The sequence below is a fragment of the Limulus polyphemus genome, unplaced genomic scaffold (assembly GCF_000517525.1).
Source record: "Limulus polyphemus unplaced genomic scaffold, Limulus_polyphemus-2.1.2 Scaffold1879, whole genome shotgun sequence".
Lineage (NCBI taxonomy): Eukaryota > Metazoa > Arthropoda > Merostomata > Xiphosura > Limulidae > Limulus > Limulus polyphemus.
This window is the reverse complement of record NW_013667489.1, coordinates 207,111-233,636: the sequence shown is the minus strand read 5'-3', so window position 1 is coordinate 233,636 and position 26,526 is coordinate 207,111. Positions and strand designations below refer to the sequence as shown.

Below are 26,526 nucleotides of genomic sequence, written 5' to 3'. Positions count from 1 at the left end.
TGGAACCCAAAATCAGTCCGAAGTCTAGGGCTAGGTTTAGGACGAGAGTCCGTGCCAAAGGGGAGAACCTGCTCTGTGTGGTGCTACAGGTCACTGTTGGGGTCGAATTCCAGAGACTGCTGAGTAGTTGAAAGTGGCTGTAAAAATATGCTGCCTTGTCTTAGGATTCTGGTACCGGTAGGGTCAATCGTGGCCTTGGGTTTGGAGCGGCCGGTGAAATCAGTGATCTCCTTCAGCGAGAAGGCCAGCAGTAAACCATCAAGAATTACAAGTGAGATAAGCATTGTCATGGGAAATGCTTATTACCAATACAATTTTACCAATGGGTTAGCTTTAGACTACTTGTAGTAATAGTATACTGTTGCATATCTGCTTGTTTGATAATTTCCGATATAAATTCTTTCCAGGAACTTTAGCGATACAAATTCTTTACTGGTTAAACCAGTTTATTCTTCCTGAATGCAAACTTTTAGTACACAGTAATTCTACAGTCAATATTACGTTTCTCGTCACTTTAAACTTACCACTTTATAATACATGCTATAAATCACAGCAATCTCGACAACTTTTCTCTCGACCAGTACAAACACACACTTTATATTACCGTCACTACTGTTCGCTTCTTTAATTATCTATCTCGCTGGCTTTCATTGCCAGGATTATATACTAAGAAAAGAGGGCGCCTAGCAAACACTCGGTCATTCGCGGTGTTCCCCGATAATTCGAGAACCTCCAGCGCACATGCTCTCAGCGTCACGCGACTTCCGCTGTCGTAACAATACATACGGGGAGGGAATCTAGACGGGGATGAGTTTCGCGGCACAGCGCATTTGTAAGTTGATACTGAAGCGTGAACGACAAAATCAATAGTATTTCTGAAATAAAAGAAGTGCACAGACAATATTACCTTCACAAAAGGAAATAAACGATTATAAATTCCTTTAATAACGAAAAAATAGAATCAACAATACTTAAAATATTTTATTGAAGACATGCAATTTAAGAGTAGAATATGGCTAAGAGGGTAGAATTACGTCACAAGCATGCGCATATCTACTACCCAGATGAAATTTAAACATGAGTGTGATTTCGTAGCACAGTGGGGATTTGAGAAAGATAACTATTGTAAAGTATAACACAGCAAAATATTATAATAACTAGTTACATTTTGGTATGCAAGTATTGTCAGCGTTGGTGACTGATGTATTTAACTCTCATGAACAATAATTTTTGCTTTAGCAATGTGGTGTGAACTCAAGCCTGAATCAGCAATCATTCAAGTGAGTCACTTTCTTCTTCGAGTTACGTAAAGACGAGTTCGATGTTTAAATGAACAAGTAGATTTGTGACTGTTGGTGTTACTTAAGTTAATGTTACCCATTCCTGAAAGTAGGACCTCTTATCTGCTTTTCTTATAGGGTATGGGTCTGTCGTTAGTTTGGTAGTGTTACTGTGTCAATTTTGCGACCTACTTGTGATCTAATACCAAGGTAGATTATATAAGCAGATTCAAAACAGACAAAAACAATGTCTTAATTTTTGGCTTTCATCTACTGTTAACGCAATTATTACTTTAGTAGTAATTATTAATATTACTATTCCATAACCAAAAATTTCTTAACTTGTCAGTAGTACAACTTGGTTATTAAAGTTAAAACGATTACATAAACATATAACATAAACTAAATACTTAATCATCCGCATCAGCTTTTTCATCTGATCTCATTTTCAAGGAATAACATGAGGCCATTTTGTTGACCAGGCTAAGACTCTGAAAGTACATTGTGGTGTGTGTGTGTATTAATATATCAAAACTTAGCCTATACAGATAAAATGACCCCAATCAATAACACATATAACTAGGGGGGGGGGGGTCAATGAATTTGAAATAGAGAAAATAACAAAAAGATCTACACATCACTGTATTCCAAGTATCGAATTAGTAGACTTAAATTGCAATTTGAACTATATAGTCAATAATTAATGAAAATCAATTAATAATTGTACATGTACATTAACCTTTTGCACTACACGAACATTTTATTTAAAAAATGCAAATAAAATTTTACCCGGTAACCTGAGACATTGCATGAAATTTGTGACAAGGCAAGGTAAAATGTAATCTTAATAAATTACTTTAATTTATTTAAAACTTATACACGTAAAGGAAATGTAAACTGTTAAAAATCAATTTTGAATTTTCATATTTCCTATACATAAACTTATGAATTATCAAATAAGGACCAAAAAGTTCATTATATGGCTTTGTTTTTCAAATTAAAAGACCAGTTGGTATTTATTAATGAATTTAAAGTTCTGTTTGTGTGTTTTCAAATGGAAAATGCTTCTGGATACATAAAGAAAAACATCCAGAAAAATCAAGAGAGCTATTGTTTAGTATATCATTGATTCTTATTATCCAAGCACCCACTCGCCAACGTCCTGTTTTTTGGTGCTAACAATTGCCCATTAGTCGCTACTAAATGGTGGAAGAATGTTTCGGGATCGTTGCAAACTTATTATAGCTAATTTACAACTAGTGGAAATATTGTTGCCTTGAAATAAACAGTGCAAACCCAACATGTAATTGTACTTAAACTTCTTTCATAATTTGATGTTTTGTTAATGGGAAATTCATATGCTTGCAACTGCAAATTCACACTCGGACACTTCCATGGCCAGTAACTATAATTTTCTGGAAATCTCTAATGTAACATAATTTAAGGACAAGAAGGAACCTTTGAACTAACTTTAAAATAATAACAAAACACTCAAAGCCAGCCATTATCATTAAAATATTTATGTAGCTTTCCCTTTTAGTTTAGGGCATCCACCATAACTTGGTTAAAACTAAACCTGTCTTACCTGAAACTTAATATCCGTTTTTCCTAATCTTAACATACTCATTATTAAGTACGAAAACAGATGATGCATCAACACTGTCATTTCCATTAACAAACTTAAACATCTCAATCAGACTCTTTCTGACTCTTCTTTTTTCAAGAGAAAATTTCAGAGATATTACCATATTCTTTTATAACAACCTTTCCAAGAAAGGTGTCAACCTAGTAGTCATCTTCTGAACCCTTTACAACAATTCAGTGTCCTACCTAGCATAAGGAGGCTGAACAATATTTCAAATATGACCTAACCAGTAACCTATACAATGAAATTATAACTTCTTTAGACTTGTATTCAAAGTTTCTGTAGATACAACCTAGAATCATATTTTCACTACCACTAGCAATTGCACACACTGCTTGGATAGCTTAAGAGATTGATCAACTAGAACACTTAGATCCTTTTTTCCATAACTGTCAAAGTTATTCCCATCAAAATTCTACTTAAAACTAAAATTATGATATCCCACATGCATTACTTTGCATTTATTATAATTAAAAGGCATCTGCTATTTGTTTGCTCAAATCATGAAATAATCCAAATACTTTTGTAGCTCAGTAGAATCCTTCTCACAGTGAGCAAAATACAAAATCACAGCATCATTAGTAAACTTAAGTAACTTATGGACCATTCCTTTAGGTAAATCAGAAAGTTCCTAATACTGAGCACTAAAATATCCCACTTATGGTATTAATCCAGTTTGACTAAACTCTATTTTTGACAACACTCTTTCTTCCAGCCAGTTTTCTATCCAATGAGCCAACTTATCCCCCATATCTGCAGAGATAGTTTTTTGTTTTTTTAAGTCTTTTACGTGGAACCTTGTAAAATGCTTTCTCAAAATTCAAATACATCAAATTCACACCCATATTCTCATCTACATAACCATGTAATCTCTTTAAAGAAATGCCAATAGATTTGTAAGGCAAGATTTTCCCTTAGTGAAACCAGTTTTACTATCCAACAAAATTTTAAACTTTGCTAAAAGACTTTGTAAAGCATCTTCTACCAGACTTTCAAAAACATTTCCCACCACTGATGCTAAGATTAATAGGTCTATAATTACTGTGACAATTTTATCACCTCCTTTTAAACAGTAGAGTAACATTAGTCTACTTCCAGTATTCTATCACCAGCAATAGCAACAAGTGGCTCACATATTTAGTCCTTAACCTCCTTCAAAACACTTTGGGAAATATTACCTGGCCTAGTAGCTTCATCATTCTTCAAACTTCCCACTATTGTCTTATGAGATCTGAATCAATGTGATAATCTTTTTTAATTTTGTTCCTATCTAACAATTGTAGAAGATGATGAATTCCTTAACCATTTTGCTCTGGGTAGGTTAAAGTGCACATGTCACAACATTTTGGAGCATTATTTTCAAACTTTTATTAAATAACATTTTTACTACTTACATCAATGAAATTGGTATCAAAATGTAGTTTATAATTTAAATTTTAATATTATATATGTTTTAATTTCTTGATTTAAAAGAAAATTTAAAGAAAAAAAATGTTAAATATTGATTTTTGTGTGTCACATACACATATAGTTGTCTTATTGTTCAGTTTCCATTTTATTATGCCCATCATGTACAAGTAGCTATTGAATTAGAACCTTGAATTTGAGATACAGACAAGCTAAATATAAAATAAGAACCTCCCTCCTCTATGATTTGCTTAGATAGCAATATTTTTAGCGAATCTACTAGTGGATCCTCCCACTGCACCAATCTTTTGAAAGCTCTTGTCTAGTCCCGCCTACTACTAATTAGTTCCTGTTTATAACCAACAGAAATAACATTTTCACCTCTACTTAACTCTGACAGTTGTTTATAAATAGCCTGAAGGAGAAAATAATAATTTTGCCAAAACTGTTGAAGTGTGATGAATATGTCATTGCTCTGAATAGGAATGGGATTTTTTTAACGTACATAAAGTTTATTTAGAGACCTAACTAAATTACAGGGATGTTGAATGTACTAATACAGTAATTTTACAACTTTGTGGTCTTCAAAAATTAATATTTGAAGCCTACAAAAATTAGAATATCTACACCCGCCACCCAGAAGAATAAACAAGGCTTATTGGGAGGCTTAGCACATTTCATGCACAAGCACAATATTTCATAACAGTGTTACGTACTCGAAATCTTTGTTTTTCAGTGTATTTCTCATTTATTTTCTATGTTTTAAGAAGTATAACTACAATTCAAGCATTTATGAGTAAATGGTTTTATGTATATTTATATACATATGTAACGTATGGTAGCCGAAATATCACTGTAATTTTCAGTATCCTTGTATTATAATTACATTTGTATTTTGTAGGCCAATACATAGTTATGCCTACTTTATTTGTTTTATAATAATTGTCTAAACTGAGGTAAGTTAAAACCAAATTATACAACATTAGAAACTTGACAAATTTAAAACAAGTTTATTCATAACATTTAGAAAGGTAAAATAATTTACAAATATTGGGAAATAATATTATGCACAAATGTTTATACATGACTAAAAGGAATAATGGATTTACAAACTGCTTGAATCAAAAACACATACATGAAGTTGTGAACAGAATAAAAGTGTTTATATATGCCTAAGAGGAATAATGTACATACAAAGTGCATGAATCAAAAACAAACACATGAAGTTGTGCAAAGAAAATGCTCTGTGAATGAATGGAAATTTATGGATATGTATTTTATTACAAACATTTTAGAAAACTGCAAAAGCCATACATATGAGAGCATATACAGTATAACATTATACACTGATTTTGACACATGAAAGGGAGCATTGCTGTTGTACTTATAAGTGTATGAATACTAAAATAAAAATTTTACAAAAATATTTAAGTGAAAAAAATAATCAAAAATGCTACTAAGATTTGTTTATTTTTTTCAAAAAACAAAAACTGTTTACAAAGGAAAAGAGCAGACTTTTACCTTGTATGTAGTCTTAACTTCTTTTAAGAAGTATTTCATACACAGAAATTCATCACACATTTTATAAGAACTTGATTTTCAGGAAGGCATAGTCTGCATCTTTTTCTGTTACCTGTGTTAACAAGTTTAGGAAAGTGCCTGCCAAGAGTAAATCTCAGAGGTGATGAGTCCTGTACAGTTCTAGTGGGTGGTATACCAGAAGGACCTGGTTTGTTTTGAAGTAGAGACTCAACAAGAGCTATGACTAGGTCCATTCTGAAGGCCTTTTGGAATAATGCCTGCTGGTTGGTTTGTTGTTTGTACAAAATGTAAGCATTTACAACTATCAAGTCCAAAAGTTGAAAAAAGTTTTTTATACCATTTTATTGTCCTTTGTGCAGTAGAGTAGTAACTTGAGTGTTGGTCATTTAGGTCCACTCCTTCCATAAACTTATTGTAGTCCATAATTAACTGAGGTTTTGTAACCTCAGCATCCACTTTTCTTGTCACAGTGTAAAGGTGAAAGTGTGTAAATGCCTCATTTGTCTCTTCACTTTACAGCTATCAAGGGTTCCACATTTAAAAAATCGTGCTTCCCATTTCTGTGGGTTTGTAGAAACCAGTTGCTGTTGGAAGTGTAGTCTGACTTTCCTACATTTCCCACAAGCATAGGTTTCCAAAGTCAGTAGTTTGTCAAATAAACGAGGGGAAGTATAAAAGTTGTCTATGAAAACCCAGTGCCCTAATCTGTTGTACTTGTCCATCAGTTCCATCACAACACTGTCTGCTAAACCTTTAGCTGGCATTTGTCCATCTTTGTCTGTGTAGATTTTAAACTTCAGACAGTATCCACTCACAGCTTCTGCCAGGACCCACAACTTGACAGTTTTTTTTTAGCAAATATTGGAGAAAACCAATTTGACATTTTGTGTCCAACATCTGTTCTTCTATAGTTAGTTCCTTGTTAGGAGAGTAGTGTAAAGCAAAAGATTTTAGTTGACGGTGTGTGACAGGTCTAGCCTTAAAAAGTCTGTCATAATTAGGGTCAGTTCTAAGAAAAGCATTAGTGTTGTTATTGAATGGTAAGTTAGTATGGATAGTTAAAAACCTGTCCCTAGAGAAGATGTTAGTAAACCAAGAATTATGGAAAGGAAGGTAAGTAGACCATTAGTCTAAAAAAGGAGGACAGGGCTTGAGTCCCATAGCTATTATTTCTCCAAAATAATCTAAAATATCTTCATGGATAACATCTGTCCATTTTATGGTTTTCTTCTTTGGGGTGTTCACTTTCCTGATGTGACTGTTTTGATCGTGCATATTAATTTGTTTCAGTAACAATAAAATTTAAAGATTCAAATGGAAAAAAAAGTATAAACAAATCAACAGCTGTATTAGTAGAGGTTACCTGTCAGGACACAGGTTCACCTGTATTGAAAGGAAGTACATGGGTAGGTTCTTCGGTGATCTGCACCCAGGTCCAAGTGTCACTGCAGGTGAGAGGCCTCTCCTGCTGGGAAGGAGCAGTCCTAGTAGACACTGTAGCTCTACCCCTCTTTGTCCTGCCTCTTCTCTGTGGTGGTGGTGGTGTAGGGTGCCTTGATGTACCTGGCCTGGGTGATTCCACAACATCCTCATCTGATGAAGATCTTTTATCAATTATTTCCTGATTTGTCCATAAGACAGAATCAAGAAGCACTGGCTCTAGATTTTGTTGCCATCTTTTTCTATAGAGAGATTCTGTCAGAGGCATTGACACATTAGCAGAAACTTCATCCACATCAGGTTCCTCTGACAGAATGCCTTCTTTATCAGACAAGGAGACATTTAGAACAAACTGCATCTCTTCTGCACTGAGTTTTTTTTCCTTGGTTCTCTTGCTTTACTTTTCAATGTATCAGATTCCATTTCTAGAAGAAAAAAACATTAAATGTATATTACATGTATCCTCTGTTGTGTATTATTACATATATATATATATATATTTTTTTTTTTTCTTGATGTGTATATTTGTTTTATATGTGTATATATGTAATCTGTGAGTGTGATGTGTATCACAGATTTCACAAGGAATACAATGATGTGCTAAAATACAGAAACTACTACTCTGGATTTTGATCAACAAATATATACTAAACTTATTGAACAGATATTATCTATATGTACAAAAAAATTATGATTTCTTACTTTGAACTAACTACCCAAGAATAGGGAAGATGAACCCTGAACCAAGTTGTTTACTGGAAAAGAAAAGAAAAAACATATGTTACGATGTATTCTGTGATGTTTATCATGCATTTCAGAAGGAGTACATGATGTGCTAATATACAGAAACAACTACAATGGATTTTATCAACTAAAATATATTGAAATTATTGAACAGATATTCTGTGTATGTACTAAAAATTATGATTACATACTTTGATGTAACTACCAAAGGTGTTTTACAAACTCTGATTACCAGTTCGAAGAAGGCAAAATGCTTGTAAGAGAAGACTTTCAAAACCAAAACTAAAATGGTGTAGTAGATGGTAGTGGAACCTCAGTTTCTATAGGTTGGCAAATATGTGTGGTGAAAGTTATAGAGGGTAGTACATTTTATAAGAATGTGTCCAAATAACACCTTCATACACTTACGCTGCAAAATTCCACACACATCAAATGGGTGACCAGTAGTACTGAAACACCTGCAATGTATTTGGATCAGCCCGGCTCAGAACCTACAAGGTTTATTGGTTCAGCCCAACTCTGATCCATATAATAAATGTTTTTACACATTCTAATTGCAATTTTATTAACCTGGAAAATTCCTGTTGTAAGTATTGTAGGAAACAGAAGCTGCTATATCCTATATTGTGTTCTCAGAGCAAGGGGCATGTCACTTCATTGATTAGCGCGTGCATTGTTGCTTTTGAGAGTTTTGTATTACGGTTGTATGTAAACAGTCTTATAACATGAGCAGTGATTTATTGCTTATTTTCAGTAGGTTTCTACTTTAGTCATTGACAGTAAAATAAACACAAAATATATGGAATATGTTAACAGGGGAAATACTTTGAAACTTCATGATCAGTAATGAAGAAAAAAGAAAACAACTGCTCATTATATTTTTGATTTTACAATTTTTCTTTTCATTATACTTCAATGAGTTGTCTACAGGCTGAAGAATCAAGTAATAATTGTAATAACAGCTAAAATATAACATTTTACTGAAAAAAAAGTTGTGTATTTAGCAGGTTTTAGAGGTTATGCAAATGAAATTTGAGATTTTTTGAAACAATTAAAAGTATTTTAAATCTTAAAATGAAAATCGCTTTGCACTCGGACTAGTTACAAAAACATGAATCAAAATTTTCACAGACAAATATAAGTAAAAATACTTCATTAAAAAATTTGATTTTTTCGTGTGCAAAAGACTTGTAATGTTTACTATAAGTCTACCACATTTTGTAAAGATACACTTAATATATTAAAAGTTAGCAGTATATAACGAGTACAAGTGGTTACAAGGTTGGTCAAATTGACCAACTCCGTGTTGAGAGAGTTAAATCTTCATTAGTAAAAATGGAAGGAAGTAAATAAATTTGAATACCCAGTCATCTCATCATTATCATTATTCTATCATCCTTCAAAAGACCTACAAATGTTCGATATACAAGACTGTTTAGTTTAAGAGTGATATTATTTTGTTTATTTAATGATTATTTAGTTTCATCACATTTTAAAAGTGATGGTTGTGACAAGTTTCGTTATGTAACTCTGTATGAGTCATAAGTTGTGTATGTAGTTTAATTGTTGTACTAAGTTTTTGTAATATTGTTGATGTCATCTTACTTGAAGCTTCTAAGGCTTTCTTGTTATGTTTAATAATATTGTTACTAGAATGTTAGATATTTCTAAATTTTTCTGTCACACGTTATAAATACATGCAGGTATAAAGAAGAAGTTAGTGAAAGTAAAAGTGAAGGTAGACTGTGTGATTGTCAGTTTAGCCATAATGGGCAATATTTAAAGTGAGTTTCACAGTTTCTATCATAACAACAGAAGTAAAGAAAAAAGAATTTGTCTTATCAAAGGGTGTTCTGAAGTAATTTAACCCACCTGTATGGTATTTAAGAAAAGAAGACAATTATTTAAAGCCCTGGATACAACTGTGGTAACCAACAGTTATAGTGGTGATTTTGAAGTGAGTTTCACAAGTTGTAGCAACAGAGATAGAGAAACTTAATTTCTCTTATTACTTGAGTTATAAAGTAACTGAAGCAGCCTGTGTAGACTTTTGATGTAAAAGAGAACTATTTGAAGCTTTGGATACGACTGTGGTTATCCGAATAGTAACGGAAGTGAATTTATCACTGATTGTATTGTAATAACAGAGGAGAGAAGAAACAATTCTTACCAATTAGGTTCTAAAGTAATTGAACCAGCCTGTGTGGACTTTTGAGGAAAATCAGAATTATTTAGAGCTCCAGATTCAACTGTCACAGATTTTGTACATATGTTTGACTTCTTTTGAATATATTGTTTTAAAATAAATGGATTATGTACTGTCTGTTTATTATTGAAATTTATTGCCAACAATTCACAGACACCTACTTTAAAGAATCTGGCCCATATACAAATGTTGATAACACAGATCTTAACATTTTGCTTACCCTTTGTGTATTTAAAGAAATTCTTAATTTTTACATTTTTAGTCAACTTTTTCATATACATTTTTTAGATTTCCTAGTTTCATGTTTTGCCAACTTTCTTGATTTTTTTTAACCATCTAAATCTCCTATCGTATCAGTCAATTTAAACTTCTTCAACTTAAAATAATTGTATATTATTTTTATCCTTTATAATCTTTGTGAGCCAATCTTGATTTTTACTTCCATCCATCAACAAAAAAATGTTTCCACATTTGATCAGTATCTTTAATTAATTCAGTTGCCCAGTTTGCAACAGATAACACAGGCTTGCAAATTTAAACTTCATAAAACTTGTTTTGGTTTTAATAAAAGATTTTCCTTAATTCAGCTGTACAGATTTTGAAAATAATATTCATTTTTTTTCTATCACATAAGGATTTTTTACAAATCAGGAAGAAAAAAAACTTGCTTACTTTACCACGATGAACATTTCTTATTATTATTATGTTTGGTAACAAAAATACAAACAAGCTAAAGAAAAGAGAAGAACATTTGATGTTAAATGAATATGCATCCTCATTCATCCTAATGTTTTGTGTGAAATCTACATCTTTTAGTCTCAAAACTATGTGTTATGGTCTTTCTTTTACGTATTGCATCTGTAATATCTAATTTCAATGACCAGCATTAATCAACCATCATGCTGATGTTCCACCTTCCCTGATACTTCCTCTCCATTTCCCTGATGTCTTGATAAAATTATTCCAGACATTTCGGGTTGAAGACAATCAGATAAAACTGTATCAAGACAGAGTAGGTACAGGTTCATGAACAACAGGTCTTATAGCAGATTGAAGGTTTGGATAAGAAATTTCCTTTTTATTTTGAGTGTTGTAGGTTTGCATGTTATAAGAGCAAAAATAGCAGTCAACTCCATAGTTTTTAGGTTCACACCAGACCATTGGAATTCCAAGAGGCAAAGACTTTTTCTTACTTTTAGTTCATTGTCTCAACTCTTTGACACAAATGGTGCAAACTGCATGTGGAGCCCATGAGTTGTCTTGATCCCCAAGTTTTATTCCAAAATCCGCATAATACGGTTTTTAACAAATTCTGTTTGCCTTTGTTTCTTTACAACAAATTTACCACAGATATAACAGAATATGTTGGGGTCATTTACACAACCTTTTGTTGCCATATCGAGGAATAAATAATATTGAAAAGAAAAAAATGTCAAAGTGCACGCACAAACAAATACTATCCAGAAATGACACGTCATGTGGGCCGTTAACCATTTATTTACTAGTAATGTGTTTCTCGTGGGTTCTAGAATGATCAATAAGATTCATATGAATGCTTAGGTTGTCAGAGAAGAGAAACTATTGTCGGGATACAGCAAAAGTGTGAAGAGAGAGACAAGTGTGTTACTGTTAACTTCAAATACAGAAATGGTTTATAGGGTGGATACTGGAGAACATTTGGGTACAAGTGATCACTGTTCAGTTAGGTTTGATTTTTAGCTACATATGAAGATAATGTATAATTAACTTTTGGTCATAAATTAAAAAAAAAATTGAAGTGATGCTTAAACAATTACACAAGTCTCCTATGATTTTATTGTCTTGAAATTTTTACATGTTCTACAGTAATTCCTGTATGCTGAATCTGAAAATGATATCTATTTTCCTCCGTAATGTACAGATTTTTCACAAAACGTCATATGTAATTTTTACATAAGTTTTTAACCCACATTTTCTTGGTATTCTCTCGACCTTCCAAATAGTATGCAGAACTACCCGCAAGTAGTTCTACCACTTGATTGGTTGATCTGTGCAGCTGTGCAGGCTCTTCAGTGTTAATTTGTATGCACTGAAGGGTTTCGGGGGTTCACATCATCATTTGTTTATCCAGTGGATCCTAAGGTGACATATAACTTATCCCCTGTCACTTTGACAGGATGGGTTCATCAATTGGTACATATTGCTTACTCTGGGCTTTCAGTGGAGGAACGGAGACTTTTTAATGTCTCGTCTCATACATCAAATTTGCCAGTTGTATTGCCTGCTGGAGTAGATTGTACAAGCTTATATGTGGACCATGCCTAATACTTTTATATCTCATTATTTACATGATTTGGCAGTTGCCTCCTTGTAAGGTTTTCAGCTACCCCCCATTGCTATTCTCCATGTCCCACCTAGTTTGTAAGAGAGCTGAGTGACTTCATTTCTTTTGTATTTATTTCTATTCTTGTTAAGGGATCTCTCGTCATTATCATTTGGATCACACTCTGTAATGAGTGTTGCCTTGTTAGGTATGCTTATTTCAAAATCCACACTAGATACCAGTCATTCGATTTATATATATTGTTACGACAGCAGAAATCGTGTGATGCTGGGAGCATGCATGCTAGAGTTAATCGAATTATCGAGAAACCCCGTGAATGTCCGAGTGTTTGCTAGATGCCCTCTTTTTTAGTATATAAGCCTGGCTTTACTGTAAGTAAAGTGTGTGAATCACTGTGATTTATAGCGTGTGTTATAAAAGCTGTTAAGTGTATTGCAAAGTTTGTATCGAGAAAGAATAAACTAATTTTAATCAAGAAAGGACTTGTATCGTTGAAGTTTCTAGGAAAGAATTTCTACTGGAAATTAACAAAGAAGCAGATATGCAACAATATATATATATATACATATAAAACACATTTGTGGTAGGAAAGAGCACTGTTGAGATGGGGTGTCCTATAAGACTGACTTGTATGCTTTCCAAGTGGAATACAATTATACCACAAATACACTACTGGACTGCCACTCATGGACTATCATGAGTAAAGCTGAAAGGTATTTTTGCCCATAACTTCTGACCCCTGGATGAATAAATCATAGTCAGTTTACTTTTCAAAATAGGGAATGTGTTTCATCTACTGCACTGTCTGTAGCATCATTCTTACCCTGGAATATGGTACCCAGATGTAAGGTAGGAGCAGGACCAGTTTAAGTGGGATCCTCCTCTTAATTCTGGTTCAGAGATGACTCTTTGATATCTGCTTGAGTTGAGCATGGTTTTTCTTCTTGGTCATTCTGTCATTGACAATTGAATTCTTTATCTCCCTGCAGTTTCTCATTAGTTTCATCATGTGGTCTGTAACAAACTCCAATTAAAAGCCCTTTTCTCTTTATAATCAGTAACAGAAATCCAAATAGATTCAACTTTTTTGTTGTTAGCTTTGATATCCTTAACTTGTCCAGGATGTAAGCCACTTCACCTCTTTTTAGTATTCTATTCCTATTAACCCTATCACCAAGGGTATCCTTTACTGCACATAACACAAGGTTTTAGTGTTTTACATTCAAAATTTTATTAAACTACTTTATGTTATGCTAATTAGAATAGCATAAAATCTTAGCTAATAATCCATATTTTAATAGTATAGAAGTTTTAAGTTCTTAATCCTACAAGCCAATATTAACATAAATTCTATATTTCCACTATTGTGACCCATGTGACACATTTTCTCTCAGCATGTCATCATCCCTATTTTATCCAAGTACAAAATTAAGCATATATTATTCTCTCTAAAATCGTTATTGCTCAGACAAAACAATTCTTCAATTTGTTTGATTACAGAGCTATCGAATGGAAAATCAGACCTCTCCTGCCACACCTATCTTTCACATCTTCTCTTTCGGAATTCGTTAATAGTTGTGTATTACGTTTAATTATATATTACCTATAACCAAAAAAAATCAAGGTTTTCATCTATCAAATGACATATTGTATGATGTTATGTTCTGAACAGTTAAATGTCAATTTCACTCAGAGTACCAACATTGTTCCTGTGAGAAAGTTAACAATTAGCTTGGTTGAAATTTTATTAGCTCTAGTTGCATGGTTAGAAAGCCAGAAAAATTTAAGAGGTAAGGGAATTTGTCTACTTTTTGCATGTTATTAGTCTATATTCTTTGGTACATTAGTTAATTAAATAAAAATTAAGTGCATTATTATCATTATAATCTCTGTATGGGTTCGGTAGATTTGACCGATCTCGCATCCACCATAAAAAATTAATATAAATTATGCCTCTTTCATTCTAGAATGAACACAAATTATAACATGAAAACATAAATGTTTAGACCAAATAGCTTAAATCTCATAACTTGTACATTTATATATGTTTATTCTTTTTATTATATTGACCTTTCAGCTGTGCTTGGCTAGCAATACAGAAGTTACAATGATGTGGCTAACATGCACTCATGTTACCGTGTCAAATAACATAAAACTGACCTTTGGTCTATATAAAGTAACTTGTCTTGGCTGTGTTTTAGTAGACTAGTATTTTGCAAAATGCAGTCAAATTTCAGTTATTATAGATTATATGTGTATATAGATTATTACTATTTTGAAATAAGTTTAAGAACTTATTTTTCTTAAAACCTAGAACAATAACTAAAGAAGTAGAGCAAACAATTATCTTTTCTAGTTACGACATTTGTACTCGGTTGCTGCTTGACGTGGGTTGCTAAGCCTTTAAAAAAATTGCTCTTGGAGGATATAAAACAAAATATTTTTTTTAGGTTTTATACATACATTTGAATAACTTAAAAATCATAAATTACTACATTAATACTATAGAATTCCACTATAATTTATAAAGCTTAGTAACTAAGATGTATTTTTTAACTAAAAAAATTTGAAATTTCGAGCAGACTAATAAAGACACACCCCACCTCATTGAAATATTGGTTCAAAAGAAAGAAATAGTGCCAATCCCGTTAAAATGGCTGAGAAAGCCATTTGGGGGATACTCTGAGCTTCCGATTGGTTATTCATGTCATATATAGAAGTAAGTGTATATAAGGGAGCATTTCCAAAAATGGAAAGAGGTGAGTGGGGGTGCCACTGTGTTTGATTTATTACGTGAGCAATGTCTGAGCAAATTGAAAATTATTTTATATTTTATCTTATTTTATATTCTAGCTTGTAAATATCGGTAATTTGAGTTTCTAATTCCTTCGAAACTAGAGACTTGGTATTTTGACTTCACAAACATCTAATTTGAACCAGTGCTGCATTCAACATACCATATTACTGTTTCTAATTTCATTGGTTATCATTAGCTTCTGTACCTTTCACATGTAAAAGCTTAATTTTCACTTTAAATACTGCTGTCATTTCCTGCAGTTTACTTTTATCTTTATCCATGGCCTCTATCCTATTTAGAACAGCCCTCAATTTCTCCTCCAGGCTATATATTCTATTTACAAGTTATACAACATCACATGTGGCTAGCTTCCTTAAATGAGCATTTCAGCTACAACTGAATAAAACCCACTCCTTGCCCCTATTATTGCACCTAATGAACTACTGGTGCTTAACACTTGCACAGCTCTTAACCATTGCAGCCTGGGGATAAGTAATCAATAATAAATACAGATAGCCTATTGACAACACTATTAAATCTTATCTTAGGGTTAGGTATAATAAATTATTTTATCATTACTGTACCTTCTCATTAAAGTAAATCAGTTTATCTTTAAAATGAGAAGTTTATTTTATTTTAATAATATACCTTACTTAGCTAGTTTTGTAACTTATCAACAACTGAATAAGCTTAAATATAGCTAAAGTCAAGTTACTAACACTAAGCCAAATTGTAGATTAAATGGTATTAAACTATAGATAAATGTAACATTAAATCTTCTATTAACCAGTAGTTATACATTTAAATTTAACTAACATGTTTCTAGTTGCATGCACTAAATTCCCAGAAGGTATCAAATAGTAATAGAAATACTGATTTAATCTTTTAAATTATATAAACTCTCCTCTTTGCTTAGCTATCTTTAGTATTACTAGTTACCTAAAACCTAAAGGAAGGTAAAATGTCTGTCATAACTTCAGGCTTAGCTGTACCTATAGTAATGAAACCTAAAAGTGTCCAGTCCCAACTAAACTAACTGAAATACATTAAAATAATAACTCTAAATTACAGTAATTGTGAAATATGCATCTTCTCCAGAAGAATGCTATAATATACAACTAAAATTATTTCTTTGGTCATAGCTCAAATTATCTGTTCATTATTCCCCACATCTTCACTACTATCTTCCTTAAAAGAACATGTCAGTTCTGAGGTACCAATTAAAACCTATTACCCACACCTATCAACCTTGAAAACTGTGAGTGTTTAACACCTACATTATTTAAAAAAGTTGTAGTCTGGCAGTAAATAATCAACACTAAATACAAGTAGCCTTTTGACAACACTGTTAAGCCTAATGTTTGATAATTAAATATATTATACTGTTGTATCACTACCTTTTTTTCTCACTAAAATAATTAAGTTTATCTATAAAATAAGTATTTCTGTAATAATACCATTTGTGTAGCCTCTTTTATAACTTACCAGTAAGCTGAATTGCAGTAAAGTTGCATTTACTCACTAAGCCTAATCTAACATTTTTAACACACCACCAAGCCCTAATTTTGAACTTTAATCCTACTATTAACATTTGCCAATCATATTATATCAACTTTTTATTATTGATGCAAATTATTACACATAAGAATATTCATCAGATCCTTAAACAGATTGAAACAAGATATTACAAAAAACTTCAAAAGCTTAGCTTTCAAACATTTTCACTCTTTCCGATCAACACAGGTGCATGAGCTCTGCATTTCTAACTCCAGGCTTTTCCATTTGCTACTGCTAGTACTACCACTGTACTACAAAGTACATAAAAATATTCTTTTTCTTATATTCAGCCCTAATTTCTAAAATCCTCATCCAATCTGCTTTTAAACTTTCCATGTTACAACTTCTACCACACCTGAACACCCTGGAATAAAAGTAGCACAGTTTTAATTGAGCTCTTTCTGAGTTTTCCATATTCTAAGCTTGTGTCCTCTCGTTTTCCTGCATGAAAATATTTTGAAAACATCGTAGGATTTAAATAAAAGTCAAAAGATACAGCTTTTGAATGGATTGTTTATTTAACTCTTTACAACATTTTAAGTTAATATCCACAAACTTAAGTAATTTATTGAGCATTCATTTATCTGTCATTGATGTAAATCAGAAAGTGCACAGGTCTGAACATTGAGCCCTGAAGTAACATCAATCCAGTTTCACTGTTTTATGCCATCCAACTGTTTTTCTATCCAGCAACCCAACTTATCCACCATACCCATAAAAATAGTGTTTTAACAAGCTTTTTTTTGTTAAATGCTTTCTGAAAATCCAAGTACAACAAATCCACATCCTTATCCTCATTTACATAAGCAGTAACCTCTTCAAAGAATGTCAAAAGATTAGTAAGACCAGATTTTATCCTTGTGAAATGATGTTGACTATCCAATAAAATTTCAAACTTTATTCAATGGCTTTATAAAACATCTTTTATCTGACTATATAAGAATCCAAGAACAGTAAATTTATTAAACTATACTCATAAAGAAGTCAATTTTTATTTATGATCCATCTAGGTAGCATACTTTGATCAGAAGTTAATTCATTACCACATCTCTTAAGTCTTTTATATGTGTGTGTATATATATATATAATATAGATAATTTACATAAGCTAGTAACAAGACAAACAGAATTTGAAGTTCTATATATATATATATTAAGTTGAATAGATCATCAGTTCACATTACATGGTGCTGGTCAAACTGTTTGGAATATTGTGTTCAATTTTGATCAGTGTATTTAAAACGAAAAGGTTGAGAATTTGGATATTTGGTTAAAAGAAGAACTGTCAGAATAATTCCATGTTTGTAGGGTTATATGGGAATATGTTGAAATTTTAACATGTTTTTGATGGAGAAGCACTCCAGTGAACATAAGTGATTTTTTTAAACATTTTTTTGTTACATATTTAGAATCAGTAAACCTAGATGACTTTGATAAAAATATTTGTCAACACTAAGATTATATAGCCACAAGTGTAAAGTAAGGAAAACTCAACTGATATGAATTTTGTTAAGACAGCATATCTTTTCTTATTTTGTGGTTGGTATGTGTGATAATATTCCTACAGGTGTGGTAGAAGCTGTAATTTTGCAGGAATGTAAGAGGAGATTGGTTGGGCATTTTAGAGATCATGGATGGATATAAGAAAAGTGGTTTCTGTATGTAGTGTGGTTTAGGTAATTGTGGCCTATATGGGCCAAATGGCTAATTATTGCTTCTTGGAAATCAAATAAGGAATCCAAATGCAAAAATGTAAAGGTGTAATATAACGTATTACTTCTATCCAAGTATTAAAGCAAGCATTTATTAGTTGTTGGATGTAAACAAACATTTTTGCAAGTAGGTGCAAAATTTGTCTTATACACTTTTAAAGAATTGCAGTAAAGTTTATACAGCAAACAGCTAACTAGCAGCTAATGATGAATTGTTTGGCATTAGAACTAATTTTTTTTTATGTTAATTATCTGAATAATGAAAGTTCATAGAATAGTTTTTAACTCTACTAACAGTTGTGTACATATATTTCTTGTTGAAGCTAAAAGTTTCAGAACAAAAATTACTTCTTCAAACATGAATGAAAAAAATAAGAGAAACAGAGTATTACCAATGTTTACATATAATGTTAAGTTTTGTTCAGTAAAAAAAGTCTAGTTATTAGTAAGGTTAAGTAGATCAGTGTATTATACAGGATGCCTAAGAATTTTGGAAATACTTTTTAAAAATCACATTGGAAAAACTTTAACAGAGACATATGGTTTGTTGCACATGCAAGAATAATGTTTAAAGTTTTTGTACACAACAATAGAAGTTATTAACATTTTATTCCAGTGGAATGATACCTCTTCAGACTGGAGCCTTAGCATCTGTAACTCACTTGATGAAACATACCCCAGTCAATTAATGTATTAGGCAGGAGGGTTGGTTAGCTGGCTCCCATTTTCTCCAGACATTATGCCTATGAATTTCTTGTGGGCGTCATAAAGGACATGGCTTATGTCAGTAAGATTATGGGAAAGGATGAGGTGTGTCAACATTTCCAAGAAGCCTTCACAAAAGTTACTCATGTGACATTGTAAAACAGTTGGCATGAGATTGAACATGCCAACAGATTGAACATTTTATGTGTAACTCATAGTGCATATGTTGGACTATGATGATTGTATGCTGTAAAATAAAACTTTTAACATTATTTTTATATGTGCTATAAACTGTCTGTCTCTAAGCTAAATAGTTTACTTGGTATGATTTTTCAAAAATGGATCTTACAGTTTAAGTAACATTATATGTGGACAACAAGAGTTCATTTGGTCCTTCAAGGCTCCTGAGAATTAAAAAATAACCATTTAAAACCACCCTTAACAAGGCATCTGGAACCTAGATTTTGTAATTTAGTAATAATTTGAAAATGTAGGGTAACCCAAGTGGGACAGTGGTAAGTTTACATACTTACAACACTAAAATCTGGGATTCAATTCCCTGCAGTGGACACAACTAATAGCCCAGTGTGTTTTCATTCTAAAGGAAAGAAACGATGAAACAAAAATTTAGAGGCCCTAAAATATTCCTAGTTCGTTAGTTCCAATTATTCAGTAATGCATTCCACTGATATTAAAATTGGTACAAATAATTTGCTAATATAAAGTACTAACTAAGATGGAATATTAAAAATACAAAATATTCATCTTTGGAAGTTTTAAAAAATAAAGTTGAATCATTCCTCTTTCTTGAGCCAGTTGTATGTTTAAAAACCAATATAATTCCAAATTTTTAAACTGTTTCAACTTTTTTAGTTCACTTTTTTGAGGGATTTGGCATTTTATTTGATTTTCATCTTCTCTTTCTGTCATTTGATGATCTCTTTTTAAACAATACATGAATTGAATTGATGTTGCCAATTAGACATTTTGTCCTGTTTCTCTCACCAACTTAGTCATGGCTTATAAACTCTAGTTGTGGAGATTCAATGTTTTTATAGTTTCTAGGCAGTAAATAACCCGTGCAATGCGCATTTCCAAGTTTATTGAGTTTTAAAAAGCATTAGAACAATAGAAGACTATTAAAAAGACTGATACAGGAAAAAGCATTAGTTACTTGTAGCAGAAACTACTTCTTGTATTTTGTATCAGACATTCCCACTTGCACAGTCACTGATGGCAAATACAAATTAGACAGAGACAAATTTTGGTTGCTTGTGATGAACCACAGCTTTTTGTACTGTATTCTGAAGACAGAAGTTTAAAGATATGGAAGAGAAATGCTAGGCTACAGTTAAGATGCTTTTATTTTTATAATAGCAAATTAGCATTTGGAATGAGTTGCTGTTGGAAGTTGTGGGTTTTGCACCATAAAAGAGCTCAACAAGGGAATGATTTCTTAAAAAACAAAGGGTGAGCTTAAATTAGCATTTTCTCTTGTGTATGGATGTGCAGGGACTACCGAATGTCCCCTTATTGTCTGTAATGTTATTTTAATTGTATTAAAAATAAGTAAAATTTTATATTTGTTAATTGTGTTTTTTTTGTAGGTTATTAAAGGAGTTGCATTTAAATTTCGCATCATGGTGTTACAGAAATACTCGCATCATCTGGATAAGTTTACTCCATGTTGGTTTACTACAAAGCATTTGAAGGTAAGAAATGTTGTTTTTGTTTAGAAATAAAAAGAGCAAGATAAATAGATTTTGTATCAGATTTTTATAAGGGCCTCATTTCTTTACGGCAGGTGTCTGTGACTTGTTGGTGATAAATTTCAAGAATTGGACAGTACACAATCCATTTGTTTTAAAATAATATATTCAAAACAAGTTAAATGTATATACAATATTGATTATCACAGTTGTATTCAGACCTTTAAATACTTCTCTTTTTTTTTTTTTAATTACTTTGCAACACCCTTTGACAAGACAAATTATTCACCTTTACTATGTTATCACAATACAATTGGTGATAAATTCATTTATGATACCCAGTGGGTTGCCACAGTTGTATCCAGAGCTTTAAATAATTATCTTTTTCATCAAAAGTCCACACAGGCTGGTTCAGTTACTTTAGAACCCAGTTGACAAGATGAATTCTTCTTCTTTATTATGTTATTACAATATAATCTGTGACTATTACACATTAAAAGTTGCCACTATACACACTTTATGGCTAAACTTCTTGCAAACATTTAGTCTTACTTCACTTTTTTTCACTTTTACTTTAATTTACTTATCTGCACGTATTTATAACATGCAACAGAAAAATCTACAAATATCTAGTCCTGTCTGCATAATGGTCTACACAAAAAGACAAAAAACGATTAGCCAAGTGATTTGACTTTTCAGCTTTATCGTTGTAGAAAACTTACTAACTGATGTGTTTGCAATAGAAATTCTATAGAAACTAGGCCTACTCTTAAATAAAAATTAAAACTGTTTTGAAATTACCTAAAAAATGATAAAATTTTGTTTCTTATTTCTAGGTTTGGTTTACAAAAACAGATTTAAATTTACTTAAAATCCCCGAATTTAAGGCTTATTAGTAACTTCTATGCTTAAACCATGTTTATGTTCTTTCTTTGTCTATTGCAATCTTCTTTTCTTTAAAAGACATCACTGATTCACCTAAAGTAAAATATTGAGCAGTTCAGTTATGGTGATAAACCATACATAATGTTGTTATACTCTGATGTTGATGAACTGGAGTTTCTGAAACTGATTCTTAGTTTTAATCATTTTAATTAATGCAGCATAACATTGTCCTCCTTTTTGTTTTACGTTAATTTGAGAATGTACTTTTTGTGTAATTATACAGAAATATTTTTTATATCTCGCATTTTAATATGTGCCTGCTAACATGTTTTATGATAATCAACAACTTTGAAATGAAACTGCTATTCTGCTTTTTAGGGAGTGGTTTCAATAGCAGTTATGTACAATTTTTGGATGATAATTTTGAGAATGACCTTCCCAGGATTAAGAAAGCAGGTAAATGGTTTTTTTACAAAATGATCATAAATTCTTTCGTTTTGAATTTTACAGCTGGAAAGTAAACATCATTGATATTTCAATAAACAAGTGCTTACTGACATTTCAAACATTTCTTTTGTTAATGTATTTTCATAATACACTTTATAATATTGTTTTCAATTCTTCAGCAACGATCATTAACACTTCACTTCAATAACACAGAAAACCATGTTATCATATTATTGCCAGAAGATTTATTTTTAGGTGGGGAGGGGGAATCTCTTAAATCTGTCAGGTTTTGTAAGAGTGGATTCTTTACAGTAGGTGTCTGTGACTTGTTGACGATAAATATCAACAATATACAAAGAGCATACAATCCACTTGTTTTAAATATATATTCAAATATTAGAGTCAATTAAACCTCATGGTATTTTATAAGATACTAGTATTAGTCTGAAAGGACTTTAAAACATGAAATAAAAGGTCTTCATATTGATTCAGCAAGATATTCAGAACACTGGGACTTTGCTTGCCAACTTTTGTTACAGACATTCAGGATGTTGATAGAGAGCAAAGTTCTGTATTCACTAGTTGATACTGGTAGTGAACATATTTCTGTTGTTGACAGTGAAGATACTGATAATGTGTAAAGTTCCATTGAAAAAATCTGAATACTGATACTGTGCAAGTTCTAGTTTACAGTCAAGTTATGTAGTTCATGAGCATCTTGTATGCAAACCTCGCTTTGAAATTATTTAATGTTTTAATTTACATTTTCTTATTTATCCTGTTAATTTTCTAATTGTTACATTTTTATAACAAGAAATTAAAAATATACATAAAGAAATGTAGTACTTATGTTTGGCCTATTGTTTTTTGCTGTCAGCTTGCCAGTGAAACTTAATCCTTATTTTTTTTTTATAAAGATAGTACTGAAATTGCAAGGTAAAAGTAATATGTTTTTCATTAGGTGATTTTCTCTAACATGTAAACTTACCATGCTACTATCTCATGATGAAAAAACAAAAGAATTATTACTTGATATAAATATATGCAATTTTCACATGCCATACCCATTTTTTGTACACATTTCCAAACAGTGTTTGCATTTGCTGTATGCACTTTTAAGAAGGGTAGCACTTAGGCTGAGTAGTGTGCAAAGTGCTGTAGTAAACAGTCAGGATACTGGTAGTGTACAAAGTCCTGCTTTGTGAATGTTAGATTTACATGAGTTTTAACTTTAGTTATATTTGAAGTGATAGTTTATCCCAGGTTTGTTTACATAAATGTGCAAATCATTCGTTGCTTAGTTCAGTGGTGATTTTTGTATTATTGTGTCAAGTTACTAGAACCTTCTAAGTCCTTCTCGAGTATTATTACATCTTATAGTTAGTGGAAAGTTGGGCTATTTATAAGTATGCTTACAAAATTTAGTTCAAGGTAGATATAGAAAAGTTAGTAAGAGATATAGAGAAATATATCTAGACTGCGTGTTTGTGAGCTTAGCCGTAAATAGTGTATAGTGGCATTTTTTGTTTTAACTGAAATTATCACAGATTGTATTATAACAACAGAGTAGAAAAGAATAATTTGTCTTGTCAGTTGTGTTCTAAAGTAATTGAACAAACCTTTGTGAACATTTGACAAAAATAGACTATTACTTAAAGCTCTAGAGACAAATGTAGTAACCAACAATGTAATGTAAGTAACTTATCATGATTTTATTGTAATAACAGAGCAGAGAAGAATAATTTGTCTTGTCAGTTGTGTTCTAAAGTAAGTAAACCAGCCTTTGTGGATTTTGATGAGAAGAGATGACTACTTATAGCTCTGGATACAACTGTGGTGATTAATTGTGTAATGAACATTTGCATATATGTTTGACTTTTCTTTTTATATATTACTTTAAAACAAGTATTATTTTATTAATAATTTCTATGATCCTAGTAACTTTGAGTGGTATAGCATACTTTTAACTTTAGAATATGCCTGTTTGTTTTTCTTTTAAATAGCACATAATTATTTTGTTTTAGATATTTGCTTGTTTTCAAGTTTAAAGTTTTTCAAGTTTCATTTTATATGTATTTTGTATCTAACTTATTGTTTTATTGTTGTTTCAAGAGCAACTTGGCTTTAATTTTACATATCATACTAATTATGTTGCTAACAATCAAAAGTACCCATACCAAGTGACAGGAAGAGTTTAAGTTAATCTATCAATTTAAATTACTTCATGGACTTTAAAAAAGTTAATTGTTTTGCACTCTTGGTTTCACTCAGAGCCAAAGCTCTTAGATACTTATACTGCCCACTGCAGTGAATCTACATTTTTATTTTTTAAGTTACATAACATTTTGAAATGTAAATGATGGTGTAAATAATTCCTAATAGTGTAGAATATCCTGTTCTGTGCTCATCTTTACAAATGGAGCTCAGGAAACAGCCTGCCGTAAACAGGTGACAGAAGAACACTCGGACAAACACCACAGTTCACTATGTATATATATAGGATGTTTTGCTTTTTATGCATTATTCTGATCCTTATTTATGATCTACAGTTTTTTTTGTGATGATATATGTTCATAATATTAAAGGTGTTTGTGATTTGTCTATTGTCTTAACTTGTTTACTATCAAGAAAATGAAAGATTTCTTAAAATCTGACCAAGAACCAAAATTTTGTACTAACATCTTTGTCAGTTTATGTTTTGTCCAAATATTGTTCTCCTGTATTCACTATTTTGTTCACTTTTTCCTCAATTATTTTACAGTTTAAAAATGTAATAACTAAGAATGGGATTGAAATGGAAAATGTCAAAAGGCACAAGTTTCCTATGATATGTTGTTTTTTTTCTTAATTCCATTTAGCCATTATGTGATTTTTAACTTAAAGTACAGGACACCTCTTTCATATATTACTTTAAGCTGTCTTTGTACTGTACTTCTGTACAATAACTGTAGTAGTTTTAATTTCAAAACTTGTGATATATTATCATGATATGTTTTGTAATCTTCTTGGTGTGTCATTGAAAATAAATCTATAAATAAAGCAGTATGTCATTAGAATTATTTTTTGCAGTTGGTAATTTTTGATTTTAATACGGTGCTATTTCTTAGTTATGTGCATATTTGTCCTCATTTTTATTTGATATTAAATATAATGAGGGTCCCAAAATCAAACTTCATATGGGTTCATTTTTAGAATGCATTACTTTGATAGGATAGAAAAGTTGAGGATAAACATTGTTCAGGAAAACTTGGTGCATAACACTTTTCAAGCCATATGCTTAAAGGAAGATTTTAATAACTATAGTGCGATAAGGTGTTTTAGCTAAAGTGCAGAGTTCAGTAAAGAGTTTAATTTTGGAAGCTAATTTTGGGTAGTTGTTCCTGAAAGTAAAAGGTTTCTCACATGGTGGCAGCTTCAAACATTTCAAACTAAGCAGCAGTCTGTCATATGCAGTCAATTGTACGACTGTGTCCATTCTAGCTGGGATACCTTTACTTCTTGTATGACTCTCTTAAGGTAGCCAAATGCCTCGTCATCTAATTACTGACGCGCATGAAAGGATTAACGAGATTCCCAAAGTCCCTATCTACTATCTAGCAAAACCACAGCCAAGGGAATGGGCTTGGAAAAATCAGCGGGGAAAACTAAGTTTTATGCATTTTATAATAATAATAGTTTCTGTCTGTCCTGAAAATGTGTGCACACCTTACTGTCTAAATGTGCATATTTGTGCACTTCATTTCAGTGGATGTAAACAATAGACATGTAAAAACACTTTAGTATACATTTTGTAGAACAACATATTAAAAGCTTATCAAAGTTTATAAGGTCTAATGTTAGGTTGTAGAATAACATTATAAGTTTATTAGTAGTATTAAGTAAGGTAATGTTTAGCCCTAACTAAACTGAAGCAAAAATGCACACACATTAACTTATCTGTTCATCAAATATAGGCCTGTTACTTTCTTTATCCAATAAAGGCTTAACTAATGTTAAGCCTAAAACAAGTGGACTTGTAGATTTTGGTGTCTTTGATTAGAATTATTTTGTATTATTTTAGAAATATTGTATTTAAATAAGTATTGTTGCAATAAAGATACTGTTACATATCTGCTTGTTTGTTTGTTT

The 26,526-nt window shown here is 31.6% G+C and overlaps 1 protein-coding gene across 2 annotated transcripts in view; it reads left to right on the top strand.

Moving 5' to 3' along the window:
* Positions 1 to 1,049: 1,049 nt before the first annotated feature.
* LOC106465236 overlaps positions 1,050 to 26,526 on the top strand; it is a 56,772-nt gene continuing 31,295 nt past the window's right edge. The window contains exons 1-2 of one of the 2 annotated variants that reach the window (XM_022393108.1): positions 1,050 to 1,280; positions 20,965 to 21,069. In XM_022393108.1, the coding sequence (XP_022248816.1) occupies positions 1,242 to 1,280; positions 20,965 to 21,069 (144 nt within the window). In that variant the 5' untranslated portion in view covers positions 1,050 to 1,241. The remainder of the gene's footprint in view (positions 1,281 to 20,964; positions 21,070 to 26,526) is intronic. The other variant, XM_013925444.2, reaches the window with a different exon arrangement.